Source organism: Caloenas nicobarica, chromosome 1 (assembly GCF_036013445.1).
Source record: "Caloenas nicobarica isolate bCalNic1 chromosome 1, bCalNic1.hap1, whole genome shotgun sequence".
Classification (NCBI taxonomy): Eukaryota; Metazoa; Chordata; class Aves; order Columbiformes; family Columbidae; genus Caloenas; species Caloenas nicobarica.
In genome coordinates, this window is record NC_088245.1 from 40020670 (window position 1) to 40038842 (window position 18173).

The window sequence follows — 18173 nt, forward strand, 5'->3', positions numbered from 1 at the left end:
GGTGGGTTTGGGGGGACATTTCCCCTCAGCGGTCGCCGGGCTCCCCGCTGAAGCTTTCTCCTCAGCCGGGTGCGGGGGGCGGCGGGGCGGGGAGGAGTGGGCAATGGCCCACCCGTGGCACCACAGTGGGGCGGGGGGCAGCCCCAATATGGGGCCATTTCCACCATGTTGGGGTCGCCGGCCCTCAGCTCCACTTGGCGATCCTCGCCCAAGGGCACCGGGTCCCACCGCGATGGCGGCGGATGCCAGGCGGGGGGGCGGCAGGAAGGTCGGTAGGGTGTCGAAGGAACCCCAACCCCACAGAGGGAGTCAGGGCTCCTCAGTCCACACCCCTCTGAAGCCGGGGGCGCCCCTTGAGTGAAGCACCTGCAAATCCACACGAATGTCGCCACGCATGCATTAAACCCTAATGCACACGGACAGAGGCTCACGGGGCACCCACCAGTGGACAAGTGCAAAGCCAAGGGTACCCCCCAGACCTCAGGGTGTTTGAGGGCCTGGAGCAGCTCAGGAAGAGCCAGTTGGGTCAGAGGGAGTCAACCAGAGTGTCTCAGACTGCATGGGGGCGTAGGAGCGGAACCCGGGCTGGGGAAGTGTTTGGGGGCTTGCCGGGGGTGAGGGGCTGGGGTTGGATGGGCAAAGGAGCAGCGAGGCGCCGTTGTGCAGCTTGGGGAGCAGGAGTGTGCGGGGAGGCTGGAGGCCAGCGTGGGGTGAGAAGGAACAGTGGTGGGTACTGTGGAGCGAGAGCCAGGCATTCCAAGCTTCACAGGCACCAGGATACCTCGTTATGGAGGGGCTGCTTCAGCACAGTCATCCCAAAGTTCCTATGGTTCCTATGGTCAGGCTAAGGGTGGAAGGAGACAAGTGTGAATGGAGGAGAGCTCAAGAGCTGTCATACCGGGCCAGCCCCTGTGTGCATCTATGCCAGGACCCCCATGTCAGCTTTCAAATGGCACAACATAAGCACGGGCTGCTGGCACCAAGAAGCCCAAGTTGCGGCCCTGCTGGTGCTGTGCGGTGCAGAAAGCTTCAAGTTGCTTCAAGTCGTGCCAAGAAGGTGGGACGCAAGACTGCGAATCCCACTGCCAGTCGGCACCTGCGCTGAGCTGATGGGCCATTGGGACCTGGGAATGGTTCCTGTTTTATGCAACCCTTGGGGAACCAGCGCCATTTCCCTCTCTCACCGCTGGGCCAGCTTTATCACAGAACTTTGTCTCCATTCTGAGAAGTTAAAATCTATTTGAGTTCCTTGTAGTAATGACATTTCCTTATACATGCTCCATTGAACCTCTGTAGTTTCACAGCTTACGTAACAGCGAACAGATGGGAAGGCAGGTAGTAAAGTGCGCAGCCGTTGCTGAATCCGGCCGAGGGCTTGCCTTCCTACCCTGGGTGGATGCACATCAGCCGAGAGGGAATTTGCTGGAGACCAGCACTGCGCACGACCTTGCTGCAAAAGGCAGGCTCGTATGGGCACTGAGCGAGGTGGGCTTTGCCAGAGAGGGCTCCTGGAAGGATGGATCCGAGTTGGATCCCAGGAGAGTCGGCTCTCGGTATGCCAGGTGGGAGTAGAATTTGGGGTGACGCTGCCTGGCAGGTGGGTGCAGGGTCTGGGGGGATGGTGGCCACACCAGCTCTGCCACTGTTGCTGGCTGAAGTGGCGCGAGGGAATTTGATGAAATCCCGAACGTAGACGCAGCCCTTGGGGATGAAATCAGAATGTGTGTACGGACACCTCAGCTACCTTTATTTTAATCATTTAGGGCTTAAAATAAGAACTCTTTAATTAGAAACATTCCCTTAATTGAATTGTAATCAAGCTTTTAGTGCTGTTAGCCAGGCTAACCATGTGATCTAATAACACCCACCTTCTTCTTTCCAAGCATTGCCTAGTTACACCTCTTCTTATGGAGTGATTTCTGTTAGGGAGCCTGGGCCAGGGGCTGCTGGTTTTGGTTATGTGTGCAGTACTCAGTACTGTGGAGACCCTGTCTCCATGAGGACTGTCCGTGCTCCAGTGGTACAACAGGTAACTCCTGCCCCAGTGTCTAAAAATGGTAGGTGTTATATATAATACAAGCAGCAGGACCCTGACTAGAGGGAGGTTGGGGTTGGGTTGAGAGGGGAAGAAATTTGAGGGACAGGCATAATTCATACTCAGAATCTGTGCTGGGTCATCTCCATTCCTCTCCAGTTGCCAAACCAGTGTGCAGTGGTAGCCACAAGCATCTTTTCTGCTTTGTGTACCTCTCCAAAAATGAACATCCCCTGAGGTCTAGCCCTATATTAGGCACCAGAATACAACAACAAAGGCGCATTAAGACTTTGTTTAAATGACAGCACCTGGAAGGATGTTTAACCTCCCAGACCCAGCAGTGAGCTGTGGCCACACTCGCAACCCCATGCCTGGATGACACCCCAGGAGGCCTCGCCTCACCCCTTCTCCCTGGTTTGCCTGAGAAGGATCTTTGGTTATAGAGCATGGAAGGGAGTTGAGGCTCCAGCCAAGCCCCTTAGCTCTGCAACTGGGGGACACCTCATGTCTACCTTTTGTGGGGCTCAGACATATCCAAAGCACTCCTGAATGATCCAAGGAGTGCTGCTGCTGAAGGCAGGCAAACAGAAGATTGTTGGGTGGTTCTGCCTGCAGGTCTTTTGCCTGCTGTCCTGTTTGCATGGGAAGGACCTCGGGCAGTCCATGGTGCTCACGCTGCAGTGCTGTAGTGGGAACCCATGGCAATGTGTCCTGGGCTGACTCTTGCGGGCTGGTGTATCCGAGGGGGTTATACCTCACTGGACACACACACAACCTCACCACTACCTGCCATGTCATTCCTCAGGTGAGAAAGGAGAAGAAGGGCTAGATTTGCCCTGTTTGTTCACACTGTCCCTGCTGGGTGGCCTTCCAGTGTCACCGTATATGATATTCATAGCATCTAGTAAAACTCGTGGGAAAGCTGAGCTCCAGTGACCTAGCAGACCTCTGAGAAATGCCAGGTCACATTTGGCAGCTTTGCCTGATCCACAGTGAGCAGAATCCCGTTTCACCCACTATCCAGAGAGGGACATGCTGCTTCGAGGACCAAAGCCACTTCTTCATGGAGAGACTTATCTGTGCTAGGAAAGTGTGAGGAATCAGGGAAAGAGCTGAGAAAACTTCAGCTCTGTGCTGAAGTTCTACTTCTGCAAGGCCACTGAACGGAAGAAAAGATGAGAAGTGAGAACAAACACATTTCCACCTACAATTCAAGAGCAGAAGTTCCTGAGGAGGCGAGTACCTGGGGCTTGACACATCCAACAGAGCAGGATAGAGTTGTTCAAAGCGTTAACTCACAATTTACTCAGAACATGCAGCCCCCACTCAAAAAAAACAGTGATTAATGTTCACAGGGTCTTTTTTTACAGGACACGCACTCTAGTTTTTCGGTACTTCCCAAACAATAATGGATTTGCCTTTTCCATACTCATACCAAGCATGAGAACAGCGTTTTAGAGAAGACCCTGGATTCCTGGAGGGAAGGTCAAATGCAGCCTGCAAGATGGAGATGCTGATCTGAGCACTTTGCCAGAACACTCTGCATTTTAAAGCCTTTTCTACAGTCAAGTGTGAGTCCCCATTCAGATGCAGCAGCGAGCAATAAATACTCCTACAAATGAGACATCAGGATCCCAGGATAGCACAAGGCTAAAAACAATGCAAAACCCCAAAATAAATAAAACATAGCTAATAACTACCTCTGAAAAGGCTGCTGTGAGTGACTCGCTCAGCATCAGGTAGGAAATCCGCAGCAGGGGCAGGGATGCAGGCCAACACACAACTGTCTCAGCAATGAGTCACTCCTTTTTCTTCACACTTTTTGGGGAAAGAAAAAAAAAAAAAAGACGATGCTGAGTACATGCAAAGAGCCTTCTTCATGACACAACCCAGACTCATCCAGAGCATAATCTAACCTGTGTGCTGCAGATGTCCTGTGGAAAATAAGTCTGTGACCACATAATAATTAAAGACTAAACCATAATTTATATGCATGAGGACATTGAAGGGTGGTTCTACAGCCAGCCTTGGTGCTGCCATTTCTCAGCGATCAGAAATGTGTAATCTGATATAACAGATAGCCATAGTGGCTTGTTGCTCTCAGTGAGGAGCAGAGCTGGTGAGAGGTGGGACACACTGTTGGGTGGTGTTTGGGGTAACAGCACTGGAGCAGTAAGACTTGGGAATAAGACTTGAGAGAAAACTCTTGTTCGAGCTCTGGAGAAATCTGTGGTCCCAGAAACACAATCTGACATGGCTGTCCTCCCTGCTCCCCTTGTCACCTCCAAGCTTTCCCACTGTTGGCTTCCCTTCTTCAGGCTTGTCAGGAAGCCCTTGGCTTTGGGCTAAGCCATTGCCTCCCCCCAGACCCACCTCACCTGCCCTTCCCTGTCTCTTTGCTGCACCCCCAGCCCAGTCTCCTGCCCCCACAGTACCAGTATGGCTCAGCTTCATGACCTGGCCAGTCAGTCCCAGCCTTCCCACCACGTGTTGCTCCCTGTCATCAGTCCAAGCCTTCCTGGGCAGTTGGTCGGTGGCAGTCCCCCTCCATCCCCAGTCCCCGTCTGCCACCAGGATCCCCCACTCCCCAGGCAAACAGCTTGAGTGCTTTCTGACTCCCTTCTGTCCCCCCTGCCCACCCCGTTGCTGATCCCCCCTCCTCCACTCTTCCCATTCTCACCTCCCTGCCCCAGCCAGCCCTGCTTTCGGCTCCCAGTTCCCCTGCTCAGCCAGCAAGTCACTCCAGCAGCTCCCAGGCAACAACCCCTCGCCCAACCAGCCCCAGCATCTCCCTTCACCTCCCGCTCTCACCCATCTCCCAGTCTCTTTTGCTTTGCCCCAGATTTTTGGTCCTTTCCCTTTGAGTTTCATCCCTTCCCCATTCAAATCAGGGGCTTTCCTCCACTGGGCTTCCCAGAAGCCAAAAGAGAGGTGGCCAGGTGCGCAGGGCAGAGGGAAGCACTGAGGGATTCAGCCCGGTGCCTGACGCAGAGCAGCCCTAGAAGGGAAAACCCTCTCAGTTTCCTTTAGCCCTTCTTTGTGGGAAAGCCCGTACACTGTCACACCAGCCTCAGAAGCCAAGCGAGGGCTGGGCAGTTTAGCGGAGGCTGAAATCTTTGTAGCTGTGAAGCTGTGACAATTCTTCCTCCTGCCTTTGGCAAAGCCATGTAATTTATCCACGCTGGTGAGGGAGAGCAGCCGTGTTTCATGGAGTTGGCAAAACACAGCCTCCGTGACACGGTGTCCTGCTCGAGGCCAAGCCCTTGTTTGAAAGCCCAGATGATCTGCAGCTTTCATCCCCAGGGCCACATGTATACCTCCTCCAGCCCAGAAAACCTAGTGGTGGGCTAACATTTGCAGAAAGAACTAAGTAAAAGTGCTCAATTCAAACTGAAGCAATCACTTTCTACAGAAAATTTCTGCTCCAGTGTTGAAACTTTGACAAAGTTATACACAAGTGAAAACAGGGTCTTAAAAGGGGAAGTGTTGGCAACCTTAATAATAGGAGCTGCTCCTGACCACACCCATAATTAAGGGCCTTTATTGCTTTTTTTCCATATACCTTGCCTTTTTTATCCTCATGGTATTTCCAGCTTCTCTCAGTTTGTAACTGACTCTTTGTTACACCCACGCTGGCTTGCTTTGGTAAAAAAAAAAATTAAAAAAAAAATCTAATGGAAAACAAACAAACAAACAGGAATATTCAGAGCTGCATAGAGCCAGGGCGGACTTAACAGAGGACTACAGAACAGGGCCGAGGTTCCTTGGGAGAAGCTTGGCTCAGGGCTGAAGCAGCAGGATCTTTGCTTTAAGACATGTAATCCCATCTTCCTCGCCTGCATGCTGAGTGCTCCCCAGGCACCAAGGCATCTGGGTGCCTGGGGATGGTCAAAGAACCTGGCCCAGCATCCTGGGCAAGATGCGGGTATGCAGGGGAGGCACCACCTCTGCCTTGCCAAGTCTCATGGATTCCTCCTCACCTTGAAAGCAGCATGTCTCCCTCTAAGAAACTCTGAGCCTCTTATTTTCTGGAGGAAAGGAGCTGAACTGGTCTCTCTCTCATAGCCTTTTGCTCCATGTATGCATCCTGTGGCAGAGCCATCAACTGAGGCAGCCCCATCCCATCTTCCTGCAGGGGTGGGATCAGGCTGCTCTGCTCCCATCTCCCTTTCTGCATGGCACAAGGGCCGGCTTTCGGCAGCAGTGTGAACATCTCAGAGCCTCTAGTGAGAGGATGTGCAGCCCAAGGAGAAAAGGAACAAACCTGGGGCTCAGAGACACAGCCCTCTCTCTGTCTCCCTGAAGAACAGCGGGAGCAAAGCAATGAAGAACTGAGAAGCCGCATTTGCCCCTATAGGAAGATTTGCAGGTCAGACCAGATGAGTGGTCAGATGGGAGACAATTCAGCTGTTAAATGACCTATGTTTGGGAGGCTGGCTGGAGGAGAAGCTAGATACAGAAGCACAGATCAGAAGAGGTCCCCCATGACTGGAGAAAGGCAAATACTGCATTCTTCTTCAAAAAAAAGGCCAAAATGTTGATCCTGGGAACTACAGGCTGGTCACACTTGTTCGGGCCCTGGAGCGGGTCCTCTTGGAACACACGCTTCTGGGCACATGAAGAAGAAGGTGATTGGCAACTGTCAGTGTGGATTTAACAAGGGTAAATCCTGCCTGAACAACCTGTTCACCTTCTTCGATAAAGTGACTGGATTTGTGGGTAAGGAGAGAGCAGTGGTAGTTGATTATCTCTAATTCAGCCAGGCTTCCAGCACCATCCCCTGTGATGTTCCTGTATCCAGGTAAGGGTGTTGTGGTCTTGATAGGTGGACAAGCAGATAGGTAAAAAACCTGGTTGGCTGGCCAGGCTCAGGGTTAGTGGTTAATGAGTTGTGCTCTGCCCAGAGGCTGGTTCCGAGTGGGGTGCCTGTCCTGGGACGTCTCTTGTTTAACATGGTGCTCAATGACCTTGAGGAGGTGATGGAGTGCACTCCTGCCAGCCTTGCAGATGACACCTGGTTGGAGACAGAAGCAACCAACATTCCAGAGGGCAGGGCTGCCTCAGAAGGACACAAGGAGGCTGGAGGGTTGGGCCTGCAGGAACATTCTGAATCCAGCAAGGGCAAATGCACTGCCCTGCACCTGGGAAGGAAGATGCCCTGGCCACGATATGGGCTGGGGACCTGCCAGATGGAGAACAGCTCTGTGGGAAAGCACCCAGCACCCTTGGTAAAAGACAGAGCCAAGCTCTTCACAGTGGCACATAGTAGGAAGATGAGAGACAACGAGTGTAAGTTGAAAAAAGAGAAGTCCAGCTTGGATACAAGGAAAACCTTTCTGTCCCAAAAGACAGTCAAGCATGGGGAAAAGTTGGCTGTAGAGTCTCCATCCTTAGAGATGATGGATAAGATAAAGACAAAAGCAGATAAAACTCTAAGTGACCTCATTTAACCTCTTTGCTGACCCCTCCTTGAGCAGGAGGCTGGACTAGAGCTGTCCTGAGGTCTCTTTCAACCTGAATTATCCTATGACCCTGTGATGCGCAGTGCCCCATTTGTGTATGGCCTGTGTTTGGCATATGCCAGGTACACGCCGCACATGCGTGTCTGTGGCAGGGGTGAGCTGCAAGTCTGCGGCGCCAGTCCTGTGTGCGGGGTGCAGCTGCAGGAAGACAAGGTATCACACACACGCGATGGGCGATGGGTGAGGAGGAGCGGCTGGGACAGAGGCTCTGAATGCGTGTGACAAGCACGCCAGTTTTGCGCTTACTGGCGAGCTCACCGAGCGTCACACATGTGCAAAGTGAGCTTGCGATGTAAGCGTGTGGTGGGAGCATGTGCCAGGGGAGCGAACACAGCCATAGTAGAGAAATGCATGTGCAGTGTGCAGATACTGCATGCATCGAGGTGGGGAGAGCAGTGCTTGTGTGGGCTTGTTATTCACAGCAGCGCAAAACGGCGGTAACTAAAAAGCCTCCCATGTATGAGCATCTCCCATGCAGACGCTGGGGGTGGGGGAACGGGACGTAGTGCAGGCGGTTATGAAACCAGCTTGCCCAGTCAGGATAATTCACGTACTGCTGTGGGAGGGACAGGAGAGATAAACAATGCATGGGGAGAAGGGAGGGCAGGGACAATGGCTTAAAATGCAGCTTCCCAGCATGCTGTGGTGGATTAGTTCAGCATCTCAGCCCAGCTCCTCTTTAATTCTTATGCAAGGGGTTTCTCTGGAAGGGACAGCCTGTCCTCGCCAGCTGAACACCAGGCACAGGGCACCAATTAACAAAAGGCCATCTCACCACCCATCCCACGCAGCCAAGGCAGCTGGGGACTCGTTCCCTGCAAGGACTGAGGTTGTGGATTTTAACTTCTGATTCGCATCGTGCTGTTGCTCATCAGAGACCTCGAAATGTGCTCATCTCAGCCTGCCGTGGCTTCCTGTTCTCTTTTGGGTGTGATTTGAAAGTGCTGATTTGTATCTGTAAGGCCTCATGCAGGCCATTCTGAGGGAAGCACTGCACCCCAACAGCTCCCAGTTCCTACATCTGGATGTCTGGAGGCCAAGGGTATCTCGAGTTGGGAATATACATTGCACTTGGTCCGTCAGAGCCGCGATTTGGGGTCATAGGCAGTGGTATGAAGGTGATGGGTGTTGTGTACATACCTGGGGGGGTACAGTGTCCTGGCTGTGGCTTCACTGCAGCTGTGGATGTGCAATGGACAGAGAGCTATTCTAGGAACACTCTGGATTCATTTGTCACTTGCGACATCCCAGGCTGTGCAGAGAGGTGGCAGGTTAAACCCACAGTTGCTGGTTACATTCCTCCTTGTGCCACTGGCTGCTTCATGATCTTGGGCACGTCACTTTGCCTTGCTGTCAGTTGCTTCTGTTCCCCTTCGTTTCCTTGCTGACCAAGACTGGAGTCCCTCTGGAACAGGAGCTGCCCCTTCTCTTGTGACTGCAGGAGCAAGCACAGTAGGGCCGTGGAAGAGCTGAAGGCTCTGGAGACTCCTGCATGGAATAAATGATCAAAAAATTACAATAACTCAGAAATTCTTGTGTTTCTCACAAACTGCTCTTGCATTTTAACAGCTGACAACGCATTTTGAGCTCCATGAGACCATCTGACCACCACAGGGGAGCTGTGTCCCAAACAGAGGAGCAGGGAGCGTGCAGCTTCATCTGGCCGGTACAACTCCACCAACACACCTTGTACCTCCTGTGCAGCAACCGCTGCCGGCTGCTCTCATCCTGACTTTCCTCCTCCACTGACTTCAGACTGCTCTGTCCCACCAACCCCTACCAGCTCGCCAAGCACTGCTGGCTGCTTGGGCACTCCAGTGCTCCCAAGTACTTAACCGCGGCACCCCAGGTACAGCCAGTCACCCGGTGGCTGCAGCTCCCTGCTCCAGAGCTGTTTCTCATCACAGCTCGCCCTGCTTCCCCCACAGCCTCATGCAGCGCTGGATGGGTCACCTAAGTTTCTCTGTTCAAGGCAGCCTGGTTGTTAGTGAGCACAAAGTTGTGTCCTGGAGAGCAAAAGGCATATGTTGTAACCCAGCAGCCTGGAGCTAAATGTGGGCTCTGCTTTGCTTACATTTAATCAGCTCCTTCCGTGTTGTACCAAGTGTTCTGCTATAGGTCTGCCTCGCCTGTCATGTGCTCTCACCCACTCTCCAACAGATTCATTATTTTATCCGTGAGAGAAGCACGTGCAGGCTGCAGGTCATGTTATACAGATCTTCAGTCTTTTCTGGAGTTTGTGCAGCAGCTCGTCCTCCTCTGTTCAATACCCCAGGAGAGGTGCGCAGGCCTGTGTCAGGTCCCTGATAGACATGCAGAGTCTGTTGCTGGATGAGCAACTAAACCCCTGTCAGGAGCAATTTCAAGCTCCTTATTCTCTCAGTCACACGGCTGCTGTAACGAAGCTTTGTATTTGTACAGGCATTCAGCTGACTCCTTCAGTGACTGTAGCACTGGGACATTCGAACAACTCCATCAATGCACTAGAGCCAGGGCCCCGTATATTACCAGGTCCCAGGTTTCAAGACGTGCTATTTCAAAGCTGGGGCCAGTACCAAAATAATCCTGCTAATTTCAGATGCCAAAAAAACTTTTAAAGCTCAAATATCCAGTGTCTCACAGACTATTTCAGGATGGTGTTTATGTCCATCCTGAATTTCTTTTCAGGCATCAGAGTAGTGAAATCACATGGCTCCTCTTAGCAACACGCGTTTCCTCTTTCCATGCTGACTTGACTTTGACAGCCAGTCAGTCACTTGGGGTCTGTGTGCCTAGGCTGCCCAGGGAGCGGAGGTGTTGCCCCCACAAGATGCTTCCCTCTGTAGAGGATGTCCTCAAAGGTAAGCGAATACACTAAAGGCCCCACTGTCTGCTCTGCTGGTCTTGCTTTCCCCCAGAACTGGAAGAAGCCTGAGAGCTGAGGCTCGGTACAGTTTGCAAGCCAGGTTGTCATTATCTAATGTCCCGAGGGGGTATGAAAAGTTTGGTTGCCAGAAGAGCTCCTGGGGCATTGCAAACCCTCTACCTGAGTGTCCTCACACTGGTGTGGATGAGTTTGAACGGGACATTTCTCCACTTCCATGCAGTTTCACTGCCCATGGCCTGTGGCAGGGGAAAGGGAGCAGCACCCTGCTACAGGCCCTAAACTGTGTGTGCCCTGTCGAGGGACTGAATAATAGGAAGATGAGCAAATCTCATACATTGAGCACATGCACCCAGGCAGGGCCGTAAGGCACTGACTGAAGGGCAGGCCAGCAGCAGAGCAGCAACCAAAAGGACCTGACTGCAAACCCAGATTGTCTCTGCCTAACTGGGTTGGACTAGGTGATCTCCAGAGGTCTCTTCCAACCGCAACCATTCTGTAATTCCCAGGGCTGGACCGGCTTTGCAGGCTTCTCCCCAAGAAGAAATCAAATTGGTAGCAGATATCTGAACTGCTTCCAGAGTCAGGGGCCGCTCTGTGAAAGCCCCGACCTGGCTGTCAGGTGGGCTGGCCTTTATTGCAGGTTATGGGTGCAGCGTTGGCGGTGGGTGCCTGTCCTCTCAGAGCCTTCCTTGCCTCAGGATCAGACGTTTCCACCCTCAACACCCAGCTCTGACCCACAACGCTGCCCGGGGAGCCAAGTTCCCATCTCCAGCCCTGGGCCAGCCCGGGGAGCCGGGACCTGTGAGGATACCGGGACCTGCAGGGATGCCAGCCTTGCTTTAATCTCTAGATGGAGCTCCGAGGCTGGGCAATGGCCGGGCTCCCTGGTTTGTGCGGTGCCGCTCAGTCTCCATGTGCCTCGTCCTGCTGGCGGGAACACACCGGGGCTGGGGAGGGCAGGACCCCCACCTTGCTGATCGTGGCAGGAGGAGAAGCCTGTGTAGCTCTTCCAAGAACCTGCTACCATCTCAGCTCCTCCTGGTGTGGCATCCCCCAGCCGTGGGATACCGTGCTGTATCGACAGCCTGCGTCCTCTTCCTCCCCATCCCTCCGCTGTCCCCCGTTACCTGCCCCAGTGGGGCTGCCCCAGCTGCCCCTACACTGCCCCATGTTTTCAGCATCCCAGCAGGTTGCCTTTCCCTCTCTCTCCTCCTGCACAGCTGGCAATAGTGCATCCCAACTCTGCAGATTTAGCACAGGGCCAGTGCCTGCGGGTTTTTCCAATAGTGGTGCTGCTCCATTAGGGCCCAGCTCTGCTCTTACCACGGGCAATGGCAAAAGTCCCATTGACTTCACAGGGGCAAGAGCAAGCCCTTAATGGCCTGGGAAGGTAAGGCTTTTTTTTTCTGCGGGAATTTTTTTTTTTTTTTTTTGCGTGACATTTAAAACCATGGCTGCTTCATATTGCCTGTCCAAAGGCTGGGAGACACCTCAGGCTCTCCTGCAAAGGCAAAGAAAGCCTGCTAAAGCTCAAACAGAAGAGACATTTTGTCCTGCAGATCTCATGAGCATCCAGCTGCCCGGGCAGCACCGTGCCTTGCTCTGCTCCTGGGCAGAACCTGGACAAAATGGAGCTGAGTTGAAAAGGAAGGGATTTGTTCAGTGGCACAGACGTTTTCAACACCATTTCCTGATCACGGAAGTTCAAACCCATTTTCTCGCCATTTGAGATTGTTGTTGTGTTCCTTGAAAATATTTTTAGTTGCAGTGTGTATCAAAATGTTTCGCTGAGCAAGATTTGGGTGAGTTGAAAGGTGCCAATGACAGTTTCTTTTCAAAAGGGTTGTCCAAAAGCGCCACCAAAAATAAAACTTGAAATAAGTTTCTCAAGTGTCATTTAAAACAACAACAACATTCATCTGGAAGCTGGGAAGAGTGACAGCAGCATCATTAGTTGTCATGGGGTGGAAGATCTGAACGGGTGCCTGGATCTTATTCATAGGGAAAAATTCCTTCCTCTCCCCATTATCTTTCTGGTGTTTGAATAGCTTTCAATAACAAGCCAAGGAAATAGATCAGAAGCAAGGCTGGGAAAAATGTAGGTTGTGTGCAGACAAACAGGGAAGCAGTGTCTTTCTTCCTGAAAACCAGGTTGTCAGCCCTTCGGGATTAGGGGCAGGTCTTGGGGAAACAGTCCCTCCATCAGATCCTGGAGCAGGGAGAGAGCCTGGGGACATTGTGCCCTGGTGTGCAATAGAGGTGTCCTCTCTGGAGAGCACAGGACAAGAAAGCACCACCTACCTCTAGGGTGATGCTCCACATACCATATGCAAAAGGCAGGCTATCAGGTGTGTTTATAGTTGCGAATCAATTGGGGAGCTGATTTGCAGACTCCTTAAAAATGTCCAGTTTTCCTGATAGTGAACAGCTTTCCAAGGTGGATTCTCCTGGTGGCTTTTCATGGGCTGCATGAAAGAGTCTCCAGCACACAGCCAGAGAGGTGCTTGTTGAGATGGACGCTGCTGTTGCATGGCGTTTGTGTCTATGTTGTTGGGTGTTTATGGGATGCAATTGTGTTACAGGATGGGTTATGCCCACGTGTATGGCATATGCACGTAGGTATGTGCAGTGTGTACTCAGGCATGACGAGCACTCCGTGATTTGAGTGTGCAGGTACAGAAGTACCTGTGCAGAAGGATGTATGTACCACTGTGTATCAGCAAAGCCTGTGGGCCGGTGTGCAGCTTGCAGAGGCAGAAGAGCACTTTCTACTGGGATGAGTGACCGCACTGCGCCATCAGATGGGCTACATGCTCCCAAGGAATGCGTCATTTTGGCAACATAAGCACAGCTGCAGGAGTGCCTGATGGGAGGAGGTTTACCCATCACCTCAGTTCTCCTGCACTCCACTCTCCTCCTTCACTCTGCCGCATCCCCTCCACCCGCTTCTTTCTATCCCTTGGGTCCTCCTCGGCTCTCTCCCCTCTCTAAGGATGTGACAGCATTGCCAGCTTTCTCTCAATTTTTCTGTGAATAACAGGCGTTTAGCTGTGTTTTCCTCAACACCTCCATGTCTTCTCCACTGTGATGCCAAACATGACATGGAAAGGTCCAGCAGGTTCAAACATGCGTAAGGAGCTGGGATCCCAATGTGGCTGCATGATATTTGTTTCCTTAGCGTTGTTGCAACCTTTACCCATTTTCCCCCGAAGAGTCCTGCCATGTGAAGCGAGTGGTGTCAGTGCTGACCCGTGTGCCACCTCAACCACCCCAGCTGTGCAATGCCCATGACCCTGGTGCAACTTCAGTTGCTCCATCCTTGCCCCTCACTCTTTGAAGATGAGCATCCAAAAAGCAAACAGGCTGCGGGCACTTCATCCCCATCAAGTGCTGCCATCTGCCTCCAAAGGATGCTGCACCTTGGCAAAGCGGGTGCCCAGACGTGTGGGTTCCCCCTCTCCTGGGGGCCACCACCCTAGTCTGTGTCCTGGATGCCCGTGTCCTCACACAGAGTCCTTCTCTCTCGGTCCATTAGTTTGTTTCCACTGCCATGGACAGTGGCAGGCACCCGGCTCTGAAAGCTATATTAAAAGCCAGGTCAATACCAGCCCCTGCTTATTCCCTCTGGGGAAAATAAATAAATAAATAATGAAAGGAGGGAGAGATTTCATTAATTAGTAATGGGGAGGAGAGGTGGGACAGGGACCCACATGGAAAAATGAGGCTGCATGTCAAGTCTTACATGGGAAAGCCAGGAGGCACCAGGATCCACGAGCTCCTGTCCCCACTCTGTGCCCAAAGAGAGGAGAGGGAGGTGTCAAGAGTGAGGTCTTTCCTTTCCCCCTCCTCTCTCCTGATGCTTGGCTCTTCGGTTCTCACCTGTCTGCTCTTCTCTCATCTTCCTGCCAGCTCCTCTTCCCTTCTTGGCAAGGCTCGTCAAAAGTGTCAGATCACCACATGGGTGCAGAGCAAACGTGGCTGTCCCCCCACAGGACCTGCGCACCAGGACACGAAATGGCCATGTCTGGGTCTAGACTCATCCTGTTAGTCTATCCCCGCTCTTCCTCAAATACACTCCCATATTACCCCACTTTCTCTTCTTCTTTTTCCCTTCCTCCTCCTCCGCTTGCCTGCTGTGCCTGCTTCTTCCTCTCACTCCTGCTATTTCCTTCCTTTCCCTTCTGCTTCTTCCCCCCTTCCCCTTGCTTCTTGAACCAATTCCAAATTGACATCAAGATGCTGTTTTTCTGCTTTGTAGATCAGGGGTTGGGTGAGACATCATTTCGTCTGCCATTCCCCCCACAGCACAACCACAGTGTACCCAAAGCAGCTTCCTGAGCTACCTGTTTGTCTTTCTGTCCTCAGATCATCTACAGTTTTGAAGGAGTGATTCCGCTGCTCCTAAAGAAAAAGGCTCACCAGGTTTTCACATCTTTTGTGAAATGACAGGAAAGGGATGTTACACATCTAGTTCTGGTTGACGTTTTCCCTCATTTCCCCTAGTTCTCACTTGCCTCTAGCAAAAAAAAAGAGGTTTGGGGGTTTGTTTGGGGGATTTTTTTGAGCCTTACATCTAAAGCAGTGTCTTGCACATCTCCGTCTCTTCATCAAGCATATCTGTAATCCCTCCCTGGGCAAAACTCTCATTATCTCCAAAGCAAGCAAGATTGCTTGACCAATCCTACTGGTAATTTTAATGCAAATGCTTCCCTTTCTCCATGCGTTTTGTATGATCTTTTCCCCAAGCAAATTCTCTGAGCCTCTTATTGTAGGTCTTTACCAGGGAGGCCCAGAAAAGGGGAGCCCTCATGGTGGAGCTTCCAGGCACCAACACCATACAAACAGCAGACACCAGCATTAATAACTCTCATCAGTCTCTATACCAGGCTGCAGCCTTGGGGTCTCTCCTTTGCTTCCAAACCTCCCCCTGCGATATTAGACTTTATTAAAAATAAATAGTTACAAATTCAGTTTTACAGGGAGAAGAACGGAGGAGGTGAAAGGAGCAAGTCAAGGGTCTGCTGTCCAGTCAGGTCACTTGTCTGTCATCCCGGCCGCGCTGTGCCGGGGAGCAGTCCGGGTGTGCGAGCACAGGGCCCTGCCTCCTCTGCCAGGTGTCTCAGGAGAGGAGCAGGATGTGTTTTTCAAGAGGACAAGGAGAACTGGGTATGGGTCTGTGGAGCCAAGCTGCTTCTGGAGGTGACAGATGCCAAAAGTCAAGGAGAGTGCAGAGCAGGCTCTGTAGGGTGTCCGTGTCTCCTGGCTTGGCATTTTGCAGTGGAAGAATATGGATTTCAGTTCTCGTTCTGTTTTATATACAAAGAGAGAGTCATGTGCAATAAGCAATAAACATGCAAGTAAACCCTTCCCTTGAGATCCTTCTCCACTCCCTCAGGAGTCCTAAACTCTCCCATCCATCCTTATCTGTCAGTGCTTAGATATCACAGCTCTCCTAGTTACGGTCATGACTCTCGACAGCCATGGGGCCTACCCACGTCAAGAGAGAACAGAAAGTCTGCTGTCGTCTCAGCAGCAGAAACACTTGCTGCAGGTCCTGGTCTGTCCGTTGAGGAGATGGACTCCTGTCACCTCTGCAGAGATGAGAAACCAGGTGTGCTGCTCTCCTATCTCCGGGCAGGAGAGGGATCCCAGCACAAGCTGTGCACACTGGAAGAGTCGTGTATCCTCACCCCTCTTCCAGGCAGCATGACTTCACGGGAAAGGGAATATATCAGAGCAGCTCCAGGCTTTGATGTACTCAGGGGCTGAGAGGCAGTCACAGGAGGCATTTTTTTGGTGGGCAAAGGGCTTATCCAGCTACATACGGGTGTAGAACAGAGGAGGAGACAGTGGGCGACGGGTGTGGAACGGGGAGGCTGGAGGAGTTAGATGGCCGACTCCCTGCGGTATGAGATTGTGTCTAGGGGCAGAGTTGCCTGGAGCCGCTCCAGGTCCAGGTGGCTTCCAAAATCCATCATCTGGATGACACCTCCCTCCTCCTTGGTGTTGCCCCCCAACACCACACCCACTTCATCATCATCTTCATCTTCATCTTGACTGACAAGAGCCAGCTCATTCTCATAGCAGAAGGCACTGGGAGGTGGGGGAGAAGGTAAGATAGTCATCTTGCTTTCTTGCAGCTCCCTGGCTGAGCAGCAAGGTGTGCCAGCTACCTCGTAGGTCTTGTGAAAGCGCGAATAATCCACTTTGTAGTGGTTCTTCTCCTCAAACACAACTGGTTCAAAACGATGACCCCAAAGGATTTCACTAGCGAGGTAAGAGCTTCGTGCCTGTGTCGTCATGGCTGTGGCTTCCACCATCCCTTCCAGGATAACAACAATCTCAAAGTTCTCCGTCTCCAGCTCCTCCTTGCCAATCCCATAGAGTGGGCTCTCCTCGTCAATCTCGTGAACAATAATAATGGGTGAGACCAAAAATATACGATCGAGGCCCACGTCGTAGCCCACATTTAGGTCCCGCTGGTCCAGGGGGAGATATTCCCCTTCCTCTGTCATATAGGGCTTGATGAGCTGGGCTCGGACATGGGCCTCTACGATGTGGCTCCTCCTCAGGTTGCCCACCCGCCACATCAGGCACAGTTTGCCATCCCGCACGGAGATGACCGCATGGTGACTAAATAGAAGGGTCTGGGCCCGCTTCTTGGGCCTCGCCATCTTGGCCATGATGGTGCCAATCATGAAGGAGTCAATAACACAGCCCACAATGGACTGGACCACAACTGCCATGATAGCCAGGGGGCACTCCTCGGTCACGCAGCGGAAGCCATACCCAATGGTTGTCTGTGTCTCCACTGAGAAAAGAAAAGCCCCTAGGAAGCTGTTCACATGCATGATGCAGGGCTTGAGGAGAGAGGGACCACCTGCCACTGCTGGTGCATTGAGGTCACCATGGAAGAAAGCGATGCACCAGAAGAGGAAGCCAAAGAAGAGCCAGGAGACCAGGAAGGCGGCGGAGAAGATCATCAGCATGTACCGCCAGCGCGTGTCCACACAGGTGGTGAAGATGTCGGCCATGTAGCGCTGAGACTTGTTGCTCAGGTTGGCAAAGTAGACATTGCACTGGCCGTTCTTCTTCACAAAGCGGTTGCGGTGCTTTCGCCGGGGAGCGTGACCCTTCCCGTTCCGGCTGTGCCCGTTCATGCTGCCCAGCGCAGAGACCTTGTGTCCATCCTCTTCAGTCGAGACGATGCTGTACCTGCAAGAGAAGAAACAGGCATGGCATTTCCAGCAGAAATACATGAAGAATAACAGCAACCACCGAGACAGCGAGGGTGGGAGACATGTGGGTGGCTCACAGGGCTACAGTATCGTGCTGCCAAATATCACAACCACGTGTTTCTGTGGTTATTGCACCGTTGTGCCACCCTGACTGAATTGGTGAAGCTCGGCTGCAATATTTGCCGAGTCTTGCTGCCAGGAGGTTGTATTTAGCAAAGTCCTAACAGGGCAGCAAAGCAGAAGAAGCTTGTAGCGCTGTGCTTCCTTCCAGTTTTTGTGGTGAGGAGGAACCCAAGGCTTTGAAATCGATGGCAGCTGGGACAGCTGGGAAGCCTGGGAGCAAGTGCCCGTGTTCTGGTCACATTTTAGCCCTGACGTGATACAAGGCTGGGAGTTTCTATTTTCTCCTCTGCCTTCCTCACTGATTTCATGGTGCATCGGTGACAATGTTTATACACTTCCTGCGCTCAGGACAATTCTGTTGCCACAGCAACATGTGTGGCTCCCAGCAT

The 18173-nt window shown here is 52.3% G+C and overlaps 1 protein-coding gene across 1 annotated transcript; it reads right to left on the reverse strand.

The window, feature by feature from the left end:
• Window positions 1-16308: 16308 nt before the first annotated feature.
• Window positions 16309-17598, reverse strand: KCNJ4 (potassium inwardly rectifying channel subfamily J member 4). Its single transcript, XM_065634791.1, has one exon. The coding sequence runs from the start codon at window positions 17581-17583 to the stop codon at window positions 16309-16311; it is 1275 nt and encodes a 424-aa protein (XP_065490863.1). The 5' UTR covers window positions 17584-17598.
• Between the last annotated feature and the right edge of the window lie 575 nt (window positions 17599-18173).

Coding starts and splice junctions, on each gene's coding strand:
- KCNJ4 (XM_065634791.1), bottom strand. CDS start 17,583: ATGAACGGGCACAGCCGGAACGGGAAGGGTCACGCTCCCCGGCGAAAG.